The sequence below is a fragment of the Pteropus medius genome, unplaced genomic scaffold, assembly GCF_902729225.1.
Source record: "Pteropus medius unplaced genomic scaffold, Ma_sr-lr_union100, whole genome shotgun sequence".
Classification (NCBI taxonomy): domain Eukaryota; kingdom Metazoa; phylum Chordata; class Mammalia; order Chiroptera; family Pteropodidae; genus Pteropus; species Pteropus medius.
The window spans coordinates 10755558-10779442 of record NW_024345601.1 but is presented as its reverse complement, the minus strand read 5'-3'; the positions used below and the strand labels follow the sequence as shown (position 1 = coordinate 10779442).

Sequence of the window (23885 nt, the reverse complement as noted above, 5' to 3'; positions counted from 1 at the left end):
TGTTCACTGCATTTTCATTCATATTAATACAAAAATTAAAAATAGCTTAAGGGCATACTAATAAAAGTTCATCAACTAAATTATAGTATAATCTCTAAAACTGAAATTCCTTCAGGCATTAAAAATGATGTAGGAGTAAACTGTGTACTGATTGTACATGTTTATGATGTTCATGACATATTAGGTAAAAGAAACAGATTATAAAGCAATAAACAGTATGATTATATTTTTGTAAACATATATACAGAAAAGATGCATATAAAATGTAAACAGTGATTATCTCTGGGTAGAACTACATTTGACCTTATTTTCCTTTTGTGTGCTTGTGTGTCTGATTCATATTTTTCAAATTTTCTATATGTCATTTCTATAATGTTGATAATTACTTTATGAAATTATTTTTTTAAAAGAAATGTAATATTAAAAATATATGTCTCACTGGCTAGATGATTAGTTCCTTGAGGTCAGGAACTATGAACAAATCTTTTTTTCTTTTTTAACCTCTAATACCATTAACTACTTTGGCAAACAAACAGATGAATTAATACACAAAATGAAATCACAATATTTCAAACAAAAGCTATAGGGCTAAAATCAGATGTTTATTATAACTATTTCCTCAGTGTGAATTTTTAATAAGAGATTGTCAAATTGTTTTATTTCCCTCTTAAGTCACAGTTTATTACAGGTACTAAGTATTTCACTGCTTTTAGTGTACCTAGTCTACTAATTATCTCTCCAACAAGAGGCTTGATCTACATACAGGGATTGTTTTCAGGGATTGCATTCTTCTGTATGAGTATTACTACATTCTTAATAAAAAAGAAGCAAATAAGTCTATTTGTAATCCAAAAATGCAGGCTAACTTTGGGTTAGATGCTTCTAAATTCAAATTTTGGCAAAAATTTCCAAGAATTATGGGATACCATAGTTACTAAGTAGAAAAACTTAACTACATGAAAAAAAAATTATAAAGATATTAGATTTTCAAACTTTCCTTTTCCTTTAGATTAAGAGATAGATTTATTTAGACAGCTGAAACAGGGCTCTGTAAGAGATGTTTAGTCTCCTTGATTATTCCCCAAAGATTATCGGAAAGGAATAACCTAACTAATTGAATGTTTTGACAGGACCTGCATTGGTTATGAGAGTGATTTTTGTACTTGATAATCTTAAATAATAACCTGCAAAATTTATGTGACGGCAACAATACTGGTTTAAATTATCTGAAGAACAATTCAACAATGCAACAATACAGTATATGATAGATCTCATAGAGGTACTTAAAATTTCTCTTATATCATGTGAATGCTTAAATAGCTTTGATTATATAAACTAAATGAGTTCAGGGATGCCTATGGTAATAAAAGATGCTAATAATATGTAATTTAAATATCCTGTGGAAAATGCTTCACTCTAATGGTTGATTTAAAAAGTCTAACATAGATTCTCCAATATAGTACAAATGGAAGAATTAAGGAATCGGGGTATTTATAAAACAAAATAAGTATTTTGACTTAAAAGGCTCTCTTACTTTGCTTAGTTCTCCAATTTTTTCTGTGCTGCCAAAATCTTGACCTCTTTTGATTATTAGGATTCTAATCCTGCTGGACTCCTATGGTTCAACAAACTTTAATGCAACATGTCCTGTGAGTCACACAAAAGTAATGAGCAACTGTCACTGACTTTATTCTCTTCTGCATTATTTTCCTTTGACTTATTTTGTAGCTATCAGGGTTTTCTGTTCTCACCGGAGGAACCTCATAATGCAATATTCAGATCTTAATCTCACTTTAAGTCACAAAACATTGCCTGAGGCTTAATATAGTTGTATTTTCTTACCATTTATTTCTGTCAAAATGAGCTCCTCTGAAATTGTTTTCATCAATGTTTTTCACCTCATATTTTACCATCTGAGTTTGAACAATGATTTTCTTGAACTATAAAGGAAGTGCTTTTTTTCTTATTTACAGTATTTTCTGGTAAGGATTGTACACAACTTTAGGAAACACAAATTTATTAAAAATTTCTACAAATTTACGACACACTCAAAATGACAGCACTGATGTTCCACCAAAGGATGTAACTGAATTTTATGGTGAAGCTAAAAAATGACAGAGCTAAAAGTGGCTATAGTATGAGAAGTAGAGACCCTTAACATATAACATCAATTTGAGAGGTTCAGTGTAGCATCTCTTCTTGGAGCAACTTGGAAATACAATAGAGGGCCAAGGTGACCTAGGACAATTTCCATCTTCTCATGTGACATGCTTTCTTAAGTGAATGTAAAACCCTCTCTGTAAACATGTGTGATGAAGAACACTGACTTTATGTTTGGAGTGATGGTGAAAATGCAAAAGCGCGACATCAAGAATGCTTTTTTTCACTGTGTGACCAAGTTTCCAGTATATAATTATAAATAAGCTTTTATTCCTACCTTTATTAAGTGTCGATTGCTGCTTAATAAATTACACCCAAAACTTAACTTAAAATTTATAATTTCACAGATTTTGTGGGTCAGGAATCAAATCAGGAGGGGCTTATCTAGACCCTCTGCTTCAGGGCCTCTCGGGTGGCTGTAGTGGCAGGGGCTACATTCATCTTGAAGTTCTATGGGAGAGGATCTGCTTCTAAATTCAGTCTGTATTAAGACTCAGGTCCATACCGGCTGTTGGCTAGAAGCGTCCCTTAGTCCCTTGTTATATGTGGGCCTCTCCACAGAGCAGTTCCCAACCTGGCTGCTGGCCTCCATCAGAGTGAACAGGTGCGAGATCAAGACAGAAGCCCATCTTTTTACAACCTAACGTTGGAATGATGTCCCATCACTTCTGCTATATTCTACTCACTAAAAGCTAGTCATTAGGTCCCACCTGTACCCAAAGGGTGGACTACCAGGAGATAGGATTGTTAGATCTTATAGGCTACATACAAAATTACACTCATACCCTCTCCAGATTCCCAAAAGTCTCATTGCATTGCAACATTAGCTCCAAGTCCAGAATCTCATCACTGAAATCAGCTCAGTGTTGGTGAAGCTCCTCAGGTATAATTCTCTAAATATACCTCCTAGAGCACAGTTCTTCCCCATCTGAAGACCCATGAAGTTAATGAGATGCATCATTGTCTTTACTCCCAATGGACCCTGAGGAACGGTAATACACTGATGGATCCGCCAAAGATAACCACAATAAGATGTTCCTATTCACAAAGTGGGGAAATGGAGATTCAAAGGAGTCACTACGTCCAGCCCATATCCAAGGAGAGAAGATTATGCAAGGGCCTAAAAACCAGGAGGCGGAGTCCCTGGGGGCCATCTTGGAGGCTGCCTACCACACGGCCCTTCTCTTTGACTCTAATAAGAAAAGAAATAAAATTTTAGAGAAATATTTTATGAAGTTTGCGGTGTAGCTGATTTTTCAATATGTATTGTATTATTGTGAGTTTGTACTGCAATTTTTTCTTTGGCTCAGGGTAAAAATTCCTCTATTGAAGGAAACTGCTTAAAAATTCTCTCTCTCTATCATGGCTACAGATCTGATCACTGACTCTCAGGTTGCTTAATTTTCCAAAAATTTACAAAACGTTTCCCTAAAGGTTAATATAGCATCTATTACAGTTCCACACGTATTCCTTTAACTGCATTCTGCATTTCTTCTTCAGTTTATCCCTACGCTTTGCATTTACATAAAATTCACATTACATTCCTTGATGAAACATCAGTGTCTCTACTTTGACTATGAGAGCTGTTCTAGTTTTGTTTTCACACTACTCTGACGGAACTTGAGAAATCACTTCTATACTTCTTTTCTCTATGCTTCTTAGTTATTACATAACCCTATTTTTTCCTAATCACATATTTCCTTAAAATAACACAGATGAAGAAATAGCAAACTAGCAATTGCAGGTAGACCAGGTTCTACACCAATTACCAAAACACTGGATAGTTTCAGATAAAGAGCACTGAAACTTTACCAAATGTGCAGTTTACACTTCTTTTGATTGAGCAATATGTGTGGGATGTTTTGTGATACTTTGGAATCTAATTTTATACTTTAAACATATGTAAGTAGTACTAAAAATATAATAAGTATTTATAAACGAAAGCATGGAATAGGATATTTAAAAAAATTTCTGTATGTTCTTAGAATAATGTTAAATAATAACAATTTAGAACAACATACAGATCTGTGGAATCTCTAAGATAACTATGATATCATTAATAATGCTTCATATTTTTATTATTCTATGGTATTTTTATTCAAGAATTATAACTTTTTTCCTTACATAATTTAAGCAAATCTATAATTTTGTGAATCATCTATCCAAATATGCAGAACAGGCCTTTGGGAGAGAACAAATATACTCAATTTTTTCTTAATTGAAACCTGACTAGCTGTAATTTTTTTTTTTTGGTAACATAAACATGCCATTCTCTTACATCAGTTTTTATCTTCAATGACATACGAAAGATCTAAAATCAAATTGGCAGTCTCCACAGCCACCTGTAGGCCACTAAGTTTAGCAGTGAAACAGTCCAAGGTCAGATTGTTGGCTGAGCCCAGAGTTTCATGTGGAAGGCAGGTTTGTGGTGCAAAAGGATGCCGAGTACTCCTTAAGAAAGACCAGTTTAGTTCTTCCTGGCTATTGTGTAGTCCACAGCCACATCTTGAAAGCAAATCTGGCCAGTTAACAACAGAGGGAGAATCTGCCTGAACTGACCAAAAGTGCCCATACTTCATGTCAGTGAGAATTTCACCTCCATCATGTTCTAGAGAGCCAGCGAGAGATTCTAGTGCAGTGCAAAATGCTTCAGTAATTAGCTGAAGTTCTGTTTGGGTATATCCACCATCTTTGGCAATGCTTCCTCGTTCATTAAAAGTCTAAAGAGTAATGAAACCATTGAAAATACATACAGAGCAATTAATGTTATAGAAGTGTTTCTGAAAAAATAGAATACTTGATCAAATCCTCATTCATAAAGTTACTACTTCCTTCCCATTTACTTAGGGGTTTGGCACAATGCTAATGGGCATATAGGAGTCAGCTGGCCAGGCTATCATCATACCTTAACCTGGTTGGTTATAGTAAAAATGTATGCTACCAGTTATGTTATCAGAATGAATGAATCGGAATAAACCCCATTATCAACTTATACTCTATGACTGCCCAGTAGTGCTTCCTTAATATATGAAGAACGGGGCATAATGCATATATTACTGGTTTTTATACACACAGGAGGAAGGATTCCTGACGGCCAATGTCCAAATGAAGTATTTATTTATACTCAGTAAAATGTTTGAGACTTGTTTAAAATGAGAACACACATTAAGATAAAAAACATTTAGAAACATACGCAATTTTCACAGCAATGCTTTTTAAATAAATTCTCTTCAAATTAATGAAAAGATAATATGACTTTAAACAGTCTTTTGGTTCCACCATTCTAAAAAGTTTATTCTAAAAATTTCATGATAAAAATATTAATACATTAGCAAACTAGTAACTGAATGATAGTTAAAAACCCATACCCTAACTACTTCAAAACAATGACTATCTTTTTTTTTCCCAGGAAGTCTGAACCAGACGAGATCATCTGTAATGGAGATTCTTTTCCCATATTTTCAATACTGTACTTTTTCTTCAAAATCCAACTCAAGATACCCTCCTTCTAGTTTACTCAATTCCATTTACAGACGATATAATCGTCCATTCAGCATCCATCGATTGGCATTGATTTTGTTTCTCATAATAAATACTATGATAATTTTTCATGAATGAGTTTTATCATCAAATAGATTTTAAATTATTTGAGGAAGCAGGGTGGGGCATGTGTATAAAAAACGTTTACACTCTCTTCACTCCTGGTCATCTACTAGAAGCTCTGCAATCTATAACACTCTTGACTAACAAAAGAATCCACTGCAAATATCTGAAAAACACATACCTTTTTGTATCCAATTTCAAATAAAGCAGGTCTGTATTTATGAAAAGGTCAGAACTATAATGCACTAAATTTGTCTATTGTCAGGAAATGGTTTCTTAGATTAACAAAAAATATCTTTCTTGATAGAAGTAATATCATAAATGAATACCAATTTAAAAATTATAACAGATTCTAACATTTGAAATGCTCTAATAAATGAAATTAAGCATTTTCTTGATGATCCAGAGGGTATTAAAAGTATTTTGTAGAATCTCAACACCTTCCTTGTGAATATCAATTATTGTCCCATAGTAGCTGAGATCGCTAATATAACTCCTATTAACAGAATGCTCATTTTAACATGCAAAATTTAGGCAATACACAAAGAATGTGATCATTTGGTAAAAGGTTGGATTAACAATAATTATTGTGATAAAGATATTACTTTATATTTCCAAGTGTTATTTTCCTCAAGTGTTTCTAATACAGTATAGACTAGTAAGAAATTAAGCATTAAAGGCTCCAGGGTATTACTGGCTTACCATCTCAAAAAATGAATACTGCTGAGAATTCAGATAATCTGAGAAGGTACTATCAAACCTACCTTGTGTCTAATATATGCTGCCAAGTGAGTTTCAGTGCAGCCACCTCCCAACAAAACACACGGTTCCTTGATTGTTAACTGCAAAACATGTAGTGCTGTTTGACATGTGAGCTACAAAAGAAAGAAATCATCAGAATTAGATAGTAACATCGCGTACACAAAGAAATATAGCCATGTTCTCAAGGCAACTTAGTAAACTCGAAGGGCCTGATTTTAATTTCGAAAGAACAAAACCTGTGTTTCCAAGACTGTAATGTGGTGAACACATTTTAGAATAAAAAAGATTAGAGATTAAAGAATACTTCAGCAAGATTTTTGTTTTTATGACCAAAGTAATATCTTCTTTCATATACACTTAGCTCTGCAAATTAAGATTCACAAATAGATGGCCTCAAAATAACTGGGTCAGCAAGGTTTGCTAGTAGTTTTACTAAAAAATTATTTCAGTCTAAATAAATTAGCTGAATAAATGAATAAAATGTATTTCAAGTTGCTATGGAAATGATAATACAGCTACAACCCATCAGTAATAAAAACATACAGACCTTGAATATTTACCAATGGTATATCTTTGAGCTTACACGAATCTTCAAGCTTGTGACCAATAAGTTATCACTTCTCTTATGTAAAAAGTGCATGTGTTATTGCTGGTAGAGGACAATAAACTCTACTAAGAGGTGGATGATGAGTATGACTGGGGAACTCATATTAGCATCAAAGAGTACATAATTCAAGTTAGTTTCTTAAGTTCATATGTTAAGGAACTTTTGATTATAAATACTAGAAATAATAAATGGTAACACATGCCAGGTCGACTGTAGTGTCTATTCATGACTTTAATTCTTCCATTTTTGTTGTTTTTGCTTTCTATACCATGTAGAGAAGTTATGAAAATAAAAAGCACAGCTCACCAATGTAAAAAAAATTATAATACCTTCCTGAATTACTAAGCCATGCCTCAGCCTCTGGATATGAAAATCAAAGTTCATTACCTACCTTCAACTCATCCCAGGCAGTGTCATTTCTGTTGCCGAGAAGCAAGCTGCAGATAGTTGCTTCATTAGGAATAAGATGAAAAAAACTTTTGAAGCCGAATTTTGCAGTGCGCAAATCTTTCACGTTTCCATAACTACTCGGAGAGATTGAGCCAAGGGAACCGATAGGCTGTGTTCCTATTTTTTTAAAGTTTAGAAAACACAAAATGTAAAAGTGAAGATGGAGCATACGATTATTTAAAATTATAATATTTCTTTTTAGCCAATCTAAAAGTCTCACAAGCATATCATTTAAAATATGAAATATGGAATAAAGAAATAACAAGATGTATTTCTTAAATCTGTAAAATAATAGTATTCAGCTATTAAAAGGATATACAAATAAAGCAAAGGTTCTTTTAGTGTACTGACTTCTATGAACATCTGTTAGAAGCTATTTTGTACTCTCTAGAAAAAAACACGCACAAAATTTCACCTACATTTTCTGGGAGTTCAGGAATTCTGGAAGCCCATACAGGGATTAGAAACCCAAAATTAAGAACCCCATTAATCTGGAGTAAGGGTGAAGTGAGAGGCCTAATTATCTACTCTATAAAATATACAAATTAAGCTATCCAAATAGTTGTTTTGGGGTTTTATTTAGTGAATGTATTGAATTTTTTTTCCCTTTTGCCTAACAACTGTTTGTATATAAATAGCTACCGAGCTAAATTATGCCAAAATAAAATATGTAACATTCTTACTTTATTTTGTTATTCTTTAAGTATTTTGCCCTCTTTCTTGCATAGGTAAAATAGTAAAATTTTACAAAACACAAATTAATAAAAATAGAAGAAAGGAGAAGTTAGGATAACTAGGTTTCCAAAATCTCTAAAATGTACTGGAGGTTATGTAGAAAAGAAACTATACTAAAATTCTATAAGAAATAACAATGCTAGTTGAAAGTCTTAACATTACAACTATATCTGAGTGGTGCATGTCTTTGGGTCAGTTTCCTCTTTCAGACCAATGGGGTTAAAACAATAATGTCTATAAATACTTCCAGCTCAAAAAATTTATAAAACCCAGAAAAATAATCACTGAGAATTTTACTTCTTTGAATAGCCTTTCTCCTTTACTTTGTAAGCCTCAAAGAATAGGAATACTTGAGCGATCTAAAATTTAAAGGGAAAAAAGCCTACATTTTGTATAATTTCACATGGTGGACCCAACAGAGAATCTGTAGTGAGGGGATCTGGTTTTATTGCTTATCAGCCACAGCATGTAGAGCAAGTCACTCATGTCATTTAACTTTTCTGGGTGGGCTTCCCCCATGAGAGTTAAATGGGAATCATAATATCTACTTCACAAATAAACTAAATCTTAAAAATGCTCTGAGGCCTGACAAGCTTCACACACACATCACCCATACACAATATCTCCACTATTTAACTGAGATCATCAATAAAGAGGAATATTGTTTGAATGGGAGAAAGGAGGTTATGTTAACCTGGATATACCCCACAAGATGAATTAGGCACAAAACATACTTCACCTATTCTTAGTTTATCCAAGCCATAGGCCGGGGCTGGGGGTGGGGGTGTGTGTGTGTGTGTGTCTCCAAGAAGCAAACAGAACACCTCATTATAAGGATTCTTGGCTATTAATACTATGTTCTAATTGCATATAGGATAAATAATAATTGTGGACTGGTGTGGAAACCCACTTATAATGTTTCTATGGGAAAATGCTTCATACTGACTAATCTGTAATACCCAATATTCGCAACTGGAAATTACCCGATTCATGAAATGCCAGTCAGTATTTAAAGATACGAGTCTGACCCTTATCGACAATGAGTCCCAAAGGACTATTTCCAATATTTAATAATTTCCTTTTTGACAATCATTTGAGAGTCTTACAAAGGTAGGGCAGGAAACCAGATATTGTACATTCAATACTTGACATACATAGCACTTTTTGATGATTTATAAAATTTGTGAACTTTAACGATGGTTTATATCTAATAACTTAAAAATTACAATCTATTAGAATGAGATGATTGTCTTTCTGACATTGTCAGTGGTTAAAAGGATATTGAAAAGTGGCTCAAATCAGGGACTCTTTAGCTTGTCATTTTCCTTGGCTCTAATTCGTAAATACTGACCTCGCATTTGCTCCTAATTTGCTGAGTTTGTGAAATGCAGTGAATTTTTTGCTATTATAATTCTGCGTGTTACTATATTATAGTCAATTCAACATATACTTTAGAACACCTACTATGTACTAAGCCTGCTGTAAGGATCAGAAATAAAAGATGATTTTGGTTCTCAGGGAGCTCAGCTGGAAATACTTGGGATATTTAAAGCTACCGCAAGCACGTACGCACGCACACACACACACGGCCTTAATTAGGAACCACTACTTAGGCAGATGTACAGCTATTTGCTGGAGTTATATAAAAGTGAAGATATTTTAGCTGAAAAATTACCTTCTGAATTATAATGTGATTTAAGAGCTTAGTAAAACTGGACTTTTGTGTAAAGTATGAAAGACCTTATGATTATGTTAGTCTTCTCAATAATTTGTATGATAGTTGAGGGTTAAGTTTTAGACTACGGTAGACTGTAGTACATTTGGGAGCTGAAAAATTAAGAAATGGCCATAATCACTCAATTTTTAATAAGTCAACAATATAGCTTCCTTTTTTAGAAACAACCTTCACTGCCAGAAACGATACTCAAATATGCTGTGAGGTTGGCAGCTTCTAAAATTTTTCAAGATGTTAACAGTGACACACACCAAGAATATCTGCTCAAAAAAAAAAAATCCAGTGTGATTTATTAACTATTAGGGGCAAAAGCTGAGTGTTTTTACCTGTCACTTTACTCAGGGGTTCCATCAGAGCCACTCCAATTCTGTCTATGGCAATAACACGATGCATACTGAGAAAGTGTTTCAAAGATGGATGTATAACTTTTTGGCACATGACAAGATCTACGTGATCACTAACTAGCTGCCTTCCTAGGTTAAGCAACTGGTCCAGGACTGCATTTTCAAGGGAAACCCCATAATTGACCACCACAGTTCCTTCTCCAGCATCAGAAAGGTCTCCAGATAAAGATGCATGAAAGAGCGCCACCTTGAGGGAATCTGATTTTTTGATAGGTAGTATCTTCATCAACTGAACTTCTGACATCTGAATAAGTATTCCAGGTAATACAGTAGAATCTATAACTCTTTGATCCTTTAAAGGTACGATTATACTCTTTCCTAAAATGATGTGGTCTTCAGTGTTTTCTGGAATTGTGAGCAAAAAGGCTTTCAGAATCAGAGTACTGACATGGTCTGTTTCCTTTCTGGTGAGCATACAGGCGGGTTTACTTGTTAATACACTGCGTACCAGACAGAGGAGGATCTGCGTATTATCAAAGTCGACTGGGATTCGACAACCACAGTCCTCGGACCTGAGGTAAGTGGTGCAGAGGCTCAAAAGATGCTTATTTAATTTAATGGCAGTGCTGGGTGTCAAGCCTGTTCTCTGAACATTTTCAATCAGGTTGCAGCAAAGAATGGCTGTGACTAAGCCACAATCACTGAAGCACGACACGTGATTCTGCACGGAAGTTGTCAGGATCTTTAAAATGGGGTGGGTGACAGAAAGGTTAGCAAGCAGGGCTGACGATTGTGAGGTTGTACACACAGAGCCTCCAAGGCCATTGTGCAGCTGTTTCAGCCTACCTGAAGGGCCATAGCACGATGTTACGATTCCTTTCAAGATAGAAAGTGTGGCCCTGACTCTCTCACTTGTCAGTGGCTCACTTTTACACAACGATGGCTTTTTAGCTTCTAAACGAGACATCTTATTTCAGGTGTTAATTTGTGAAGACAGCTTTTATTTTGTTAACCATAGTTTTCTATTTATTGTGTAGTCATGGGTTTTAATACTTCAAAAAAGTATTCTTCAGGAATGAAAGCCTGAATATGCAGTATTATGGCTATAAAATTAAATAGTTCCATGCTTACGAAACTAATCGGTATGTAATGATTTAATGACATATTAGTAATTCCAAATATTTATTTTACTTCATTCTTCAATACTTCTTTGTTTGCCTCCAGACTGAGATTTTACAGACCATTTTGCAGCCCTCTGCATAAAGTATGTTACAAGGTGGACACCTATGAAAGAAACCCCAGTTACAAGAAGCCAGTTCTTTCTAATCCAATTTGTGTTTTTCATTTCTTCTTTCAATATCAAGCTCAGATTCAAAACTGCTTCTTTCTATAAGAAATAAAAATGTAACATTTTAGAGAAGTAATTCCAAAACATTTTATAGACTGCAGTTTAATAATTTATTTTAACGCTCTGTTCTTTCTTTAGAAAAAGAAAATATCAACCAGCACAAGCCTCCAGAAAATGAGAAATGTATATCAACTTAAACATTCATGCCTTTATTCTTCAATGAACCCCTCTGAGAAAAAGTGCTGATACTGCAACGATTTTAGAAGGCACAACAACACTGCTAGAAAGCTTACAGTAATTTGAAGATGATTGCTTCTAGCAGAGAAATGCTACATTATCAAACGCATAGAATTTGGTTTCTGAGTCTTAAAAAAAGTCCCAAATGTTTTTAATCTAGTACATCAGATCTACTATTATTTTTTTTAATAACTTTGATTTGCTTGGAAACCTTAGAATTCCTACCACAGAGACTCTGTTTCATACAGTCTGTGACTAGCTGCAGAAGTCTGTACAACACATTGTATCAAAGAACAAACCATGTTTTAAGTATCTGGCTAATGTCAGAGCTAATTTTCTGTAGTTTTACCCTATCAATCAACGATTTTCAGTTTTGATGTTCTACAACTAATCCTCCCCAAAACTCTGGTTAATGACAATACAAAAACTAGAAAATGTGCTGGGTGACAAAGAGAAAAACAGAATCTGATTTACCATTTGATCTCAAAGAGTCTAAACACTATAAAATGTTGTTATATGCCAAATGCACTTGAACTAGTTTCCTTAATAAAGCTGTAAATAGTGTGCCTCAAGGCATAAAATCCAGACACTTTAATAATAAAAATCTCAGGTCATGGACCTATTTGTTGAGGTTTGGTGCTTTGAAGGTGAAGGTTCAGCCAATTAGTAGTTATTTTCAGGAATATGCTAGCCATGCCAGTCACTTGGAAAGTATATAACATAAATAAAACAAACTGAACTACCAAGACAACAGTACTATTTAAAGTAGATTATGACACTGGATGACACAGGCCAAAAAGGTGATTTGAAAATGTGCAAAGAAGAGGTGAATAGAACGAGAGAATGCTATGTGGAGTGTGAATTTGTTTGCCACTCCTCTCAATTTACTTAAAAGGCTGTAACCACGGCAACTGGGCCCAAATAAAGGCAATGATGGCCAGCTATCTCCCTGCCATGATAAAGCTATAGTCATTTTTTATGGCATGAAGAGGAAAAAAATCTCTGTTCATCTTATGCCAGGAATAGCCAAGGTACTTAAATATTATATCAATAGTTATTTTAGATTTAGCAAAATTTGTGAAATATGTTTAAATGCTACCTTTTGAAATGACCTCCACACGTTAATTTGTACATTACAACACACATACAAACCATGAATCACAACAGAATCTGTTATTAATAAAATGATTTCTCTAGTAAGAAGTTTTTTCAATATATAATGGTGACATGCACTGCAGAATTTCAGGAGAATGAAGTTAGCTCCTATAACAGTCTTGAGGTATTGAGACCAGTAACCACATCTTATGGCTACTATCTATAAAATGAGAAAGAAAGAAATCATTGAAAGTGTTAGTGACTCTCAAAAGTAACAAATTATTTTAAAGCTAAAACATTAGAAACTAAGGAATGAATACGATTAGTTTTGTCTTGGAAAAAACAGAATAATAATAAAGAAAAGAATCTTTTGCAAGTCACAGATTTACATGCTCTGGAATGGATTTATGGCAAGGAGACAACTGCTCCTTTGGACACACTGATGATCCTGGTGAGTTTCTTGTTGATAGGACAAGAAATGGACTGATTGCCCTTTCTCTTTTCACCCAAATGAGTCTGCCAGGCAAGTGTCAAGGTCTCTGTAGAAGAAACTTTTCTAGAAGCAACTGCAGAATAATATTTTGCCAGTGCATAATAAAATTAACAGGTAACTTATTAACTTAGGCTTTGTGTGTGTGTGTCAGAGCTCTATACTTTTTTAAAGATTATGTTTCCCATTGTTGGAACATATCATATGGCCGACCAGATTAAACCAAACTTACCTGAAGAATGTAAAGCTGCTATTTCCCTTGGATGTGGTCCTTCTGAGGACTTGCAAGCACCAGACTATCTGGCTTGGGAACGTTGTCCTTATTAGGTATTTGGAAAACAGGGCTGCTTTTGATTCTGTGCCACCCCAAATGTATGAGTCCAACTAAAGGTACCATAACAACCAGGACTTTGTAGTCTCTCCAGAAGTTTTGAAAGCTCATAGTACTTCGGCATCAGAGCACCTAGGAAGAGGTCAACAGTTAACAGAGAAAAAACAATGCCCCCGCTCCACCCCGCCAAAAAAAGTTCCTAAAATTACATCAATAAATCACCACAAGTAGAATACTGCACTCTAATAAAAGCTATTAAACGTTTTTAGTTATATTGCAATGTTAATTAACAAAAAAGAGGTATGCTGTAGACCTAAAGAGATACGGGAGGTTGGGCTTGGGAAACTTGTAAAGCAACACTAAATTTATAGTCGACAATTGTAAAGGAGCTGAATTACTTACTGGGAAAGCTTTATGAACCTTTGGAAACACTCATGCATAATTTTCTTTATATAATTTTATTTTCTCTGAACCACAATGAAGTTAGATTTTTTAAAAATCACATTGTCATAATTTTAACAAAAGAATCGAATGGCAATCCGTAAATATGCATTAAGAATTCAGATTCTGCACTCTGACATGATGTAAGTGATGGTGCTTCAGCTGAGACCGGGACAGTCATGTATGGATTCCAAATGTAGCAAAAGAAATTATGGCTTAGACTCTATGAATTCAGATGAATAAATGCCATTTGCACATTTATGTGCTGAACCACTGCATTTTAGTGTTTGCCCTTATTACTAATCATTCTAGCCTACAGGGACTACTGTCAGCTCCATTTACATGAATAAATTGGGGCAAGTAACTTTCTTGGAGTTACAAAGCTAGTTAGTATTGAAAGCAGACTTTTCCCCGTCTTTGATTTGGAAACCAAGGCGCTTGGGGCCCAGGAAGTCTATTTCTGATGATCTGTTGGGTTTGGGAACTTGAGTCTGGACAACCTCAAAATACTCCTTATACTTTTTTCTTTCTTTTTGGTACAGTGACAGGAAATATTTAATTTTCCAATCTCCACTTTCTATTTTTGATAAACTGAAAAACAATTCCTTATTCTTTTTTATTTAAAGGACACTCATTAGACTTTATTAAGTAGCTTATAGACTTGTGATGATACAATTGGACCCACTTTCCAAGTTCCTTTCTGAGCACAGAAGAACAATAAGGACTGTTCCATCATCTACAGGATATATTAAGAATTAGGTTCAACTGCATGTGTGAGTCTCAGGATCATAAGATCTCTCACGGTAATTTTGCATGAATGCCACTAGAAAAATGTCTGAACACAATTTTTACTTATTCCTTCTTTCAAGTGAAGATTAAAATATAGAACAAATGAGCTAAATACCTAAACTATCTCTGTGTTCTGTGCATATGTATTAAAAATAAACAGAAAGGTTAGGAGTTATACCTATGTACATATATTATTCTCAGCATTAGAAACCACTTCTCCCCAAAGTCCAAATTCACATCTTATAAGGACTTTGTTGCTAAACCAAAACTACTAGATGGAAAAACACAGCCTGCTTTGTAACAAAGCATTTTGTGGTCTTTTTCTTTCCTAAAGTGCTTTAAGTCTCCTTTACACTTTTTGCAACCTTTAGAGACCATACCTTTTATTGACACGCTTATGTTCTCTCTTTGGAGAAAGACAATCACAAATAACTGTATTGTGGTAAATTTCATTGGCGCTCACTATGCAAAAGCCTTTAGAGCATTTGAGATTTGAGGACAAAAAACAACTGGGGGAGGCACTGGGTAATTTGGAGTAATGAGGAGAGAACTATTGTAAAAATTACTTGCTACAGGGAAGAAGGGACAGGGGCTGCACCAAAGTCATCTGGCTTATATTGACTGATATGTGACATTTTTTGTCCACAAAATACCTTGAATTAAATGTTTAAAAGACATTGTCATTCGTATTAGTCTCCTCAATAATTAAGGAGACTTTAACATCTGTTACTCACAACATGAGGTTATCAAGTCACAGTTCTTTTAACAGATGTCATTTCTGTTATTCACCGTTTACTTCTCCACGATCACTAACTCAAGGTTTATCAGCTTTTTCCTGAATTATAAACTCTGAGGAAAGAGCTTATAAAAAAGAGAGTCATTTGGATAAAAGGATATAATAAAGTTGGGATAACATAATAACTAAAATTCGGAACAAATTAAACTACAATCTATAACAATGTCTGGGAAAGTGTTGTACTATTCTCTCCATGTAAATCACAGTAATGTGATGTGCTATGAAATTCCTAGAGAAGAGTCTTAGATTAGCTAACTCACGTTAGTCCCCTACACTCCATGAATCTTTGGGTCATCCGTGGGTTAAGGACAAAGGAAATATTCCATTTTATTTATATTGTGTTTAACAGTCTATTCTTCTTCATTGGGATAACTTAACGATCTACACATTTTTTTTTCTAGGTTTAAGTTTAGTTAAGGCTGGGAATCAGTATCTATTTTGGCTGAAAACTCGTTATTTGAGTTTTCAAATAATCACTGAGGCACAGTAATAGCACTTCCTGTTTAATAAGTGATGTTGGGTTGATTTAATGATTATTTTAATATTTACTCAACGTCTATGTGCCCTCATGTCCTCAAATTCTCCTTATCTCACATATTGGTTTGGTTAATGGGGGTAAGAGAGCAGCTAACTATTTTCTGATGCTTATTCTGTTGTTCTTTGAGAACCTTAAAAATTGTTAGGATCAAGATGATAGGGCTTTTTACTTTACAAAGTACTTTTGGAGTCCTCGCATTTAATCCGCATAAAAACACTGTGTTATCACATCATAACAGTCATCTCCACCAAGCAAGACGGAACATTCTTAAAATGGCATCGTAACCTTAATTTATTGTTTCTTTCACTCAATAGTTTTCCAGCATTTACAAGTATTCTATTGCTTGAATAACCAACTTCCCAGGGCCAGACACATTAGACTTTTACTAAATAAGGCTCATTGCTAATTTTAAGAAAAAGACAACAAAGGTTTGAAATTTAACATCTGATATAGCAGTGTGGTAACTTACTCTTATTTTGTTCATATTTTCTGAAGCTTTTAAATAAAATTAAATATATTTTGGGGATACGATTTTGACTAAACCCTTTTCTCAATTCTGTGGGACTTTTTTCAAAATGAAAATTAGCATCATTGCCCTTTTCAAATAAGTATAATATAGGCTTACTTTTTAAAGTTAGAAAATATAGAAATAAAGAGAACTAAAATCGTCTATAATCTTTTTGGTTTTAACAAAAAATGTGATAATATACATGCTGTTTTGTCATTTTTTCTCCCCCCCAAGAATATAAATCTTATCATTTTTAATAGCTGTATAGCTTTTGACTGTATAGAGATATCCTAATTTGACAGATCACCAAGAGAAATTTAAGATTGCTTTTTTTCAATACTTAATTGCTAAATATGCTATGGCAATAAGCAGTCTTGTAAATATTCCAGAGCCCATGCTCACAACCTCAAGAGGCTGCTTCTCAGGATAATATAAAGACTTAACAAATTTCCTAACAACTCATTTTTCAAATGAACTTACAAGAAGGTTTTCAAACTTGGACTTTTAGAAAGGTTCGTGGTGCTGAGCAGCAGGAAGACTGGGAGATCTGATTTGAGATTGGAAAATTAAGTGGAATAAAAGTTACCTCGAGAAAGTCCTTTCCTCAAAACACTTGGCAAGTCATTCCAAGTGGTTTAAAACTATTTTTTGGACACTAGAGATTCCTGAGTTTGAAACAAAAATTTCTCAAGAATGTGCTTAAAATGATCAGATCGGATGAGCAATTACAAGCTGGCTCCTAAAATAAGTTAGTGCTTTTTGTCCATTTCGCTTTTCAAGTTTTCTCGGAGTAAAGGAGCAACAGAAATGATAGCAAAATATTTTTCCTCTTCTTATCCTCCTTTAGTGTACCTGCCACTGCCCTTTTCTTATTTTCTTGAATCTTCTTTAAATATACTCCTAAACAAACAAAAACAGAACATACAGGACTCTCTTAGAAACGTGGGGGCAACTGAGACAAATGAAATGAGATTAGTAAATTTTAGGTACATAAAACAGAAAGTAGGTATTTATGGTTTTATTCATTGAAATGCCTTTTAAGTTTGGAGAATGGTGATAGGCAATCTTAACATAGATTCTGTTTTCTTATACCCTTCTTTCGAAAATATATACCTTGCATTATTCACAAGGTTTCATATTTTTTTACCCTGTCTGTTTTCACAGATATTTTATGAGACTGTTTTAGAAATGAGGAAATGCTAAATGACTGATTCCAAGATTATTGTCAGTTAATTGTGGCACTCAACTTAGATTTTGGAGTCCTAAAAAGTCTTGGCTGGTATTCTATTAAGCAATTTTCAAAAGCCAAGAATTGGGTCTCAGTTTTGGCAATAGGGTAAATCAGAATTTCCAGTGCATGATGATGGACAAGAATATTCCGAGTGCATGGTGCATACTTATGAAGGTCACTGAGGTCAACTATCCAGTGCATTAAGCCTGGCATGTTCTCCTGATTCTTATGTCAGGTATATAAAAGGTTAACTGTGGTTTTGTGCCACTTTGTCCAAAATGAGAGAGCAAGAGAGCCTCTTATCTTCCAAACATACATCCAGGACCTACTAGTAGTTGAGATTAGGTGGGCTAATTTTAGTTATTTTCATTAGCTTAGTTTTTAGTACAGAATGAATAGCAAGAGATTAATGAATGGAATGGAGAGAAGGTTGCTATATCTATACCTCATTAAAATATTATAATCTTTCGAGTACATATAAAGGCCAAGAAAGGAAAACACTGAGCTATATGCTTCAGACCACACATTAATATCTAAAATAGTAACTTTCCCTCCTCCCAATTTTTATTACAGAGATTATCATCTCTTCAATTTCTACCACTAAGGCCTCTGACAGGCTTACTGAAACTTTTTACATTCCAAGCTAAATGAAGTTTTCTTGGTAATAGGACTGGACAGTAAGGTGAACAGCAAAATGGCAATTAAGCTTCCCGGAAAATCCTAAACAGCATGGCTCTAGCTATCATATTACTCTTTCTATGTAGCATCATGTCAAGTAAAACCACCAAGTGTTGCTATCCACTGTTACTAATTAGGCATACAGCAACCTGGATACGGGAAATAGTCTGTAAAAAAATTCTCGCTTTGCCTACTGGGCTTGCTGAGCGCCATCTGCTGGTCTTTTGGGCACAGTGTAGGGTGGATTTGTTTTTATGTTTTTACTGTTGCTCTGCTTAAACATATGTATTTGAAAAAATAGTGACTTTTAAAAACTTCCGCCTAATGTAATTTAATCATGAAGAGACCATTAGACAGACATACATTAAACGATTAACCCAGCTCTTGTCATTGTGATATTTGAGAAAGTTTATTAGAACTGTATAATGCCTGTTCTCTTACAATGACAATTTTGACTTTAGGTATTTGTGAGTTCTTCATTTCTGAATTTCAATCATTGTTGTGAAAAATAGTTCTTTTTATCCTCAATTTTAATAGAGCAGTTCAAATTTTGGCATTTGTGTGTGTATAGAAATTAGAAAAGACTGCATAATGTCTTCATGCCTGTTCGATTGGCCAGCATGCCAAAAAGAATATATATATATATTTTTCTAACTACATCACTTAAAATAACAGTTTTGCTGACCTTTTCCAGTCTGTAAAAACAAAGCAAAAACATTACTGTCAACTCTTGATGAACTAAATGGATCACACCTGAGTTCTAAAGTTTCCATTGAGCAAAATCCTACTTCCTTCCCAACCCCACCATTCAAGGTCAGCATGACCTATACCCAGTGCCTGGGCTACTGACAGCACATCCTAGTCAGAAGTGGGTCAGGAGTAGTCACAGAGTACAGTGGTCAACTTTAAACTTTCTGGGCAGTTATGTGGAAGTATTTTATGATCTCTGCTATCCTCTTCCTCAAATACATTGGTAACTATGAAATCAATTTATAAATAATATACTGAAAGTATCACAGTTTTATATGAGCTTTACTAATAATTAGCGGTCCAAATGTAAACAATAACTAATTAGTAACTGATGAGGAAGAGAAAATTAGCTTATTGGCAGGATGTGGCTTATCAGAAAGGTTCAAGTGTTGTTTAGAGAGTTTTGAGTTTATGTTTATGGAGTTGAATGAGAATCTTTCTGTCCCCTTTCACTGTTTTTACACCTGGCTGCCACTGGATGTTGGAGTTGGTGGGGAGGATGGTGGGGGGATCATACAGATAGCCAGACTGTTCCAGACCCTCATTATTTCACATAACCTCCTCGCCTCTAGCCCACTGGTTCTCAAAGTGTAGTCCCCGCACTGGCAGCAGTAGCACCACCTGGGAACTTAATTAGAAATGTAAACTCTTGGGCTGTCCTTGACCTATTGAATCAGAAACTCTAGGGTGGAGTCCAGTACTCTGTGTTCTAAAAAATTCTCTGGGTAATTCTGAAGAGAACTGTTATCCTAGTCTACTCACGACTAATCTTTTCTCCAAACACTTAACACAGCCATCTTGCAGAAACAAATTAAAAACAAGAAATCTGGTCGTGTACCCGTTTTGCTAAGAGACCTTCAGTGACATTTTTGACTAGAAAGTGAAGTTCAAATTTCTTAGTACAGCATAAAAAGCCCACTGGAACCTAGTTCTTGGCTACCAGCTTCAGAAGGTAAAGCACAGCCAATCATTTTAGTAAGAATGCACTGTCCTGTAATGGTAAGGAGATGAGTTGTGGAGTCCTATTGCCTGGGCTTTCACACTCTTACAACTGGACTTGTGACCTCGTTGAGTCACTTAACCTCATGATGCCTCAGTTCTAACATCCATAAAATGAGACTAAAGACTTTCATATCACGAGGCTTTTGTGAAATTAGCACAATGCCTGGTACTAAGTCTGGACTTAGTAATTGTTAACTATTATTATTTTGACCATTTTAAAAGGACAAAACATGACTGGAGTCAACCTGGAGTAGCAAGAACAGGAGAGGACTAGAATGGTTAAGGGAAGTGGTCCCCATAAAGGAGGCCCACCTTCTGGGCAGTGTCAATAAAAATACCCAGATTCTCAAGAGAAAGGTTCTGAGGTCTTTGGAGCTATTTTGATTAGAATGGGGTAGACCTGTAACCAGATTCTAGGATGTTACAGGAAAGATAAGAGTGGAGCTCCTAAAGTGAAAGCCAGTAATGTTAATGGTGAAGGAAAAAGGAAAACTCAAAGACAGTGAAGAATTTCATACTTGTCTCTCTGATAAAAGTTATTAAAGTTGCCTACATATGAGTTCTAGTGTGATGAGGCTTTGAGCAATGATAGGAATCAAATTCTAACCTCCACCACAAGTTAGTTGTGATCTTAGGCAAATACTTCTTTCCCGCCTCAATTTCAAATTATGTTATATAGGGCTACATGGTGGAGATTATTACAAATATATTTATGTATTTATTGCTTACTACAGTGCCTAACATGTGGGAAGTATTCAATATATGGTAGCTATTATTATTGGAAGTACATTATTTTTAATACAAGTCATATATAAAAATATGCACCTCTGGAGATCCCTGTTTGACCAAAACAACTGTGTATTACCATTTAATATTTCAAGTAATATTTGTTATAACTTATAAAACTGGAGAATATTGTAAAGGGAAATCTAAATAGTTATATCTACAGTGTTTACATCATTTAGGGATTATTTTCACTTCAAATATGTGTGAGACTAATTTTATTCAAATGTTTATTTAGTGTGTTAGGTGTTAGCAAGACATGAGACTGGGGCGGTGAGACTATCAAGATGAGTAAGGCATGATTGCTGTCCTCAAAGAGAATATAGGCTTGAGAAAGGCACAATCCTGTTAAGACACGATTAAATGCTATATAGGAGAGAAAAAATACTGTATAGATTAAAAGTCTTTACCAAGTTGACTTATTTTTCATCTTCTCCATTTTCCTCTGAATTAGTCTCCATCCATTTTTACTTACTCCATCTTTAGTTACAGCAGGGAGTCAATATCTATAAAAACTGGTCACTGCCACACACAATAACAGAAAGTAGCAGCCATTTGTTTTGTTTCTCTGCTAAATTCTCAGTGCACAGCAGAAACTGTAGAATCTTGCTCCTTTTGTCCTACACAGGATGGCTCATTCTTGTGCTTCAGCTGTTACCTACCCAGACAGCCTTTCTCTGAGCACCCAATTAAAAGTCTTTCCCTCTTTCATCCCCATTATTCTCTAGCACATCTATTACCTTCAAATCCCCACCTTTGTGATGAATGCTGTGATATGCCACCCTGATCCCCCTTAAAAATGAAAGACATTTCCCAGATTTGGGAGTGCAGAGACAGCCCTCAGCAGTCAGTCCACTTCCAGGATTTACTAGGCTGAAGAGAAGTGAAGCTATACCCTCTTTCCAGAGCAATGGACATCCAATCAATGCAGGGGTATAAAGGTTTGGCTCTTCCCTCCAACTTGGAACAACTTTGAAGGGCCAACCCAGCACCAGAGTTCTTCTGAGACTGGTAGAGGCCTAACTTCAGATAACACTACAGCTCAACCTTTTCTATCCACCCAATCCTGCTTCCTTTCTTCCTTGGTAATGATCCAAAAGTCCTTCCTGATAAATGTCCTGCTCTCAAATCTCCTCAGTTTGCTTCCTAGGTAATCCAATCTAAGAAAATCTGGAAATATCTTGCTTGTTTATCAATGTATGTTTATTGTTTCTTTTTCCCATCACTAAAATATAACCTCCATGTGGTCAGGGGCCATGCCTGCCTTGGTCACTGCTGTATATTAGTATACATATAATTAGTTCCTATATTATAGAGTATACATAGATACTAGATAGTCTATATGTAGTACGGATAAATTTCCAGTATTGAGGCCTCTGAAACAGAAACAGGATTTTGGGCATGGTCCCGTTTGGGAGGAAGATGAACATGACCTCAGGAGGTCTCCACCTAAAAAGGATTTCCACCCCCACAACCTCAAAAAAACCCCTGATTCCTGCTTCTGCTTTCAAATGGCTGGCACTGCCATGTTCGCTGTATAGCAGTTTTGACCTCCAGCTCCATTTCCGAGGATGGCCCCCACCTCCCACATAAACACACGCAGAGAGCCGTCCTAGCGAAAGAGGAGTCACATGTTCCAGCTAGAAGGTGGCAGCGCAGGTGCAATCAGTGCTTTCATGGGAACACCTTTGCTATGTACTTCACCGCGTGGCTCTGCAGATGGGTAAGGAGGCTCTACACCTGGAGCTCTACCCATACTACTAGAACACGCCCTCGCCATCCACTTTCCGGCTACAGGCAAGTATTTAGCGCCTACTGCTATTTTAAAGTCAGGTCTTTCGCTTTCTTAGGAGCCAGCCTCCTCCTTATCCCCGCCCCCAAATATCCTTCGGAAAGGACACCAGTGACCTTTCTGAGAGAGAGAAGAGACACCTACAAGTCCCCCGCCCCTCTCTTCAGCTGGGCAGAAAGCTGGCTTTTCCACCCGAGGTTCCAGCGCTCTCACCTGCCCACCAGCCGCCGCACCTCCCGGGACCGCCGCCACCAGCAAGCCCCAGAGGCCGAGCCTCAGGCAGCAGGCTCCACCGATCCTGGCAACCGGATCCCCGTGCTTGGAGACGGAGCATGCGCAGCTCTGCGATGGGCGTGATTCCCTCAGGCGTTCCGCTCTCCGGGTCTTACTGAAGTACTCAGTCGAGGAAGCTGTGGAAGTGGCCGTAAAATAGGAGTGGGGTTTATTCAGCTTCAATCTCAGCAAATTGTTGAAATTGAAACATTTAAATAACAGCAAATGGACTTGTTAGGGCACAGTATCTTCCTTATGGCGCATGCTTAAGAGGCACTTAATGAATGAAAAAGTAGAAAACGGTTTTCAGCAGCTCCGCAGCCTCCCTGATTTGATCAATCGCAAAGGAACTGATTCTGTCGTTCAACACCAATTGCCCGCCTTCTTTTACGGCTGCCGTGAAAACG

General features: G+C 35.7%; 1 protein-coding gene across 2 annotated transcripts; it reads right to left on the bottom strand.

Moving 5' to 3' along the window:
* Positions 1 to 583: 583 nt before the first annotated feature.
* MKKS (MKKS centrosomal shuttling protein) lies at positions 584 to 23881 on the bottom strand. Of its 2 annotated transcripts, none has more exons than XM_039874483.1 (7): positions 23756 to 23881; positions 23419 to 23615; positions 13799 to 14029; positions 10379 to 11783; positions 7524 to 7699; positions 6528 to 6638; positions 584 to 4880 (listed from the first exon to the last, which is right to left on the bottom strand). In XM_039874483.1, the coding sequence occupies exons 4-7, from the start codon at positions 11361 to 11363 to the stop codon at positions 4440 to 4442; spliced, it is 1713 nt and encodes a 570-aa protein (XP_039730417.1). In that variant the 5' UTR covers positions 11364 to 11783; positions 13799 to 14029; positions 23419 to 23615; positions 23756 to 23881; the 3' UTR covers positions 584 to 4439. The 2 variants fall into 2 exon arrangements, with proteins under 2 accessions (XP_039730417.1, XP_039730418.1); XM_039874484.1 differs by having other exon boundaries at positions 23439 to 23615.
* Positions 23882 to 23885: the final 4 nt, after the last annotated feature.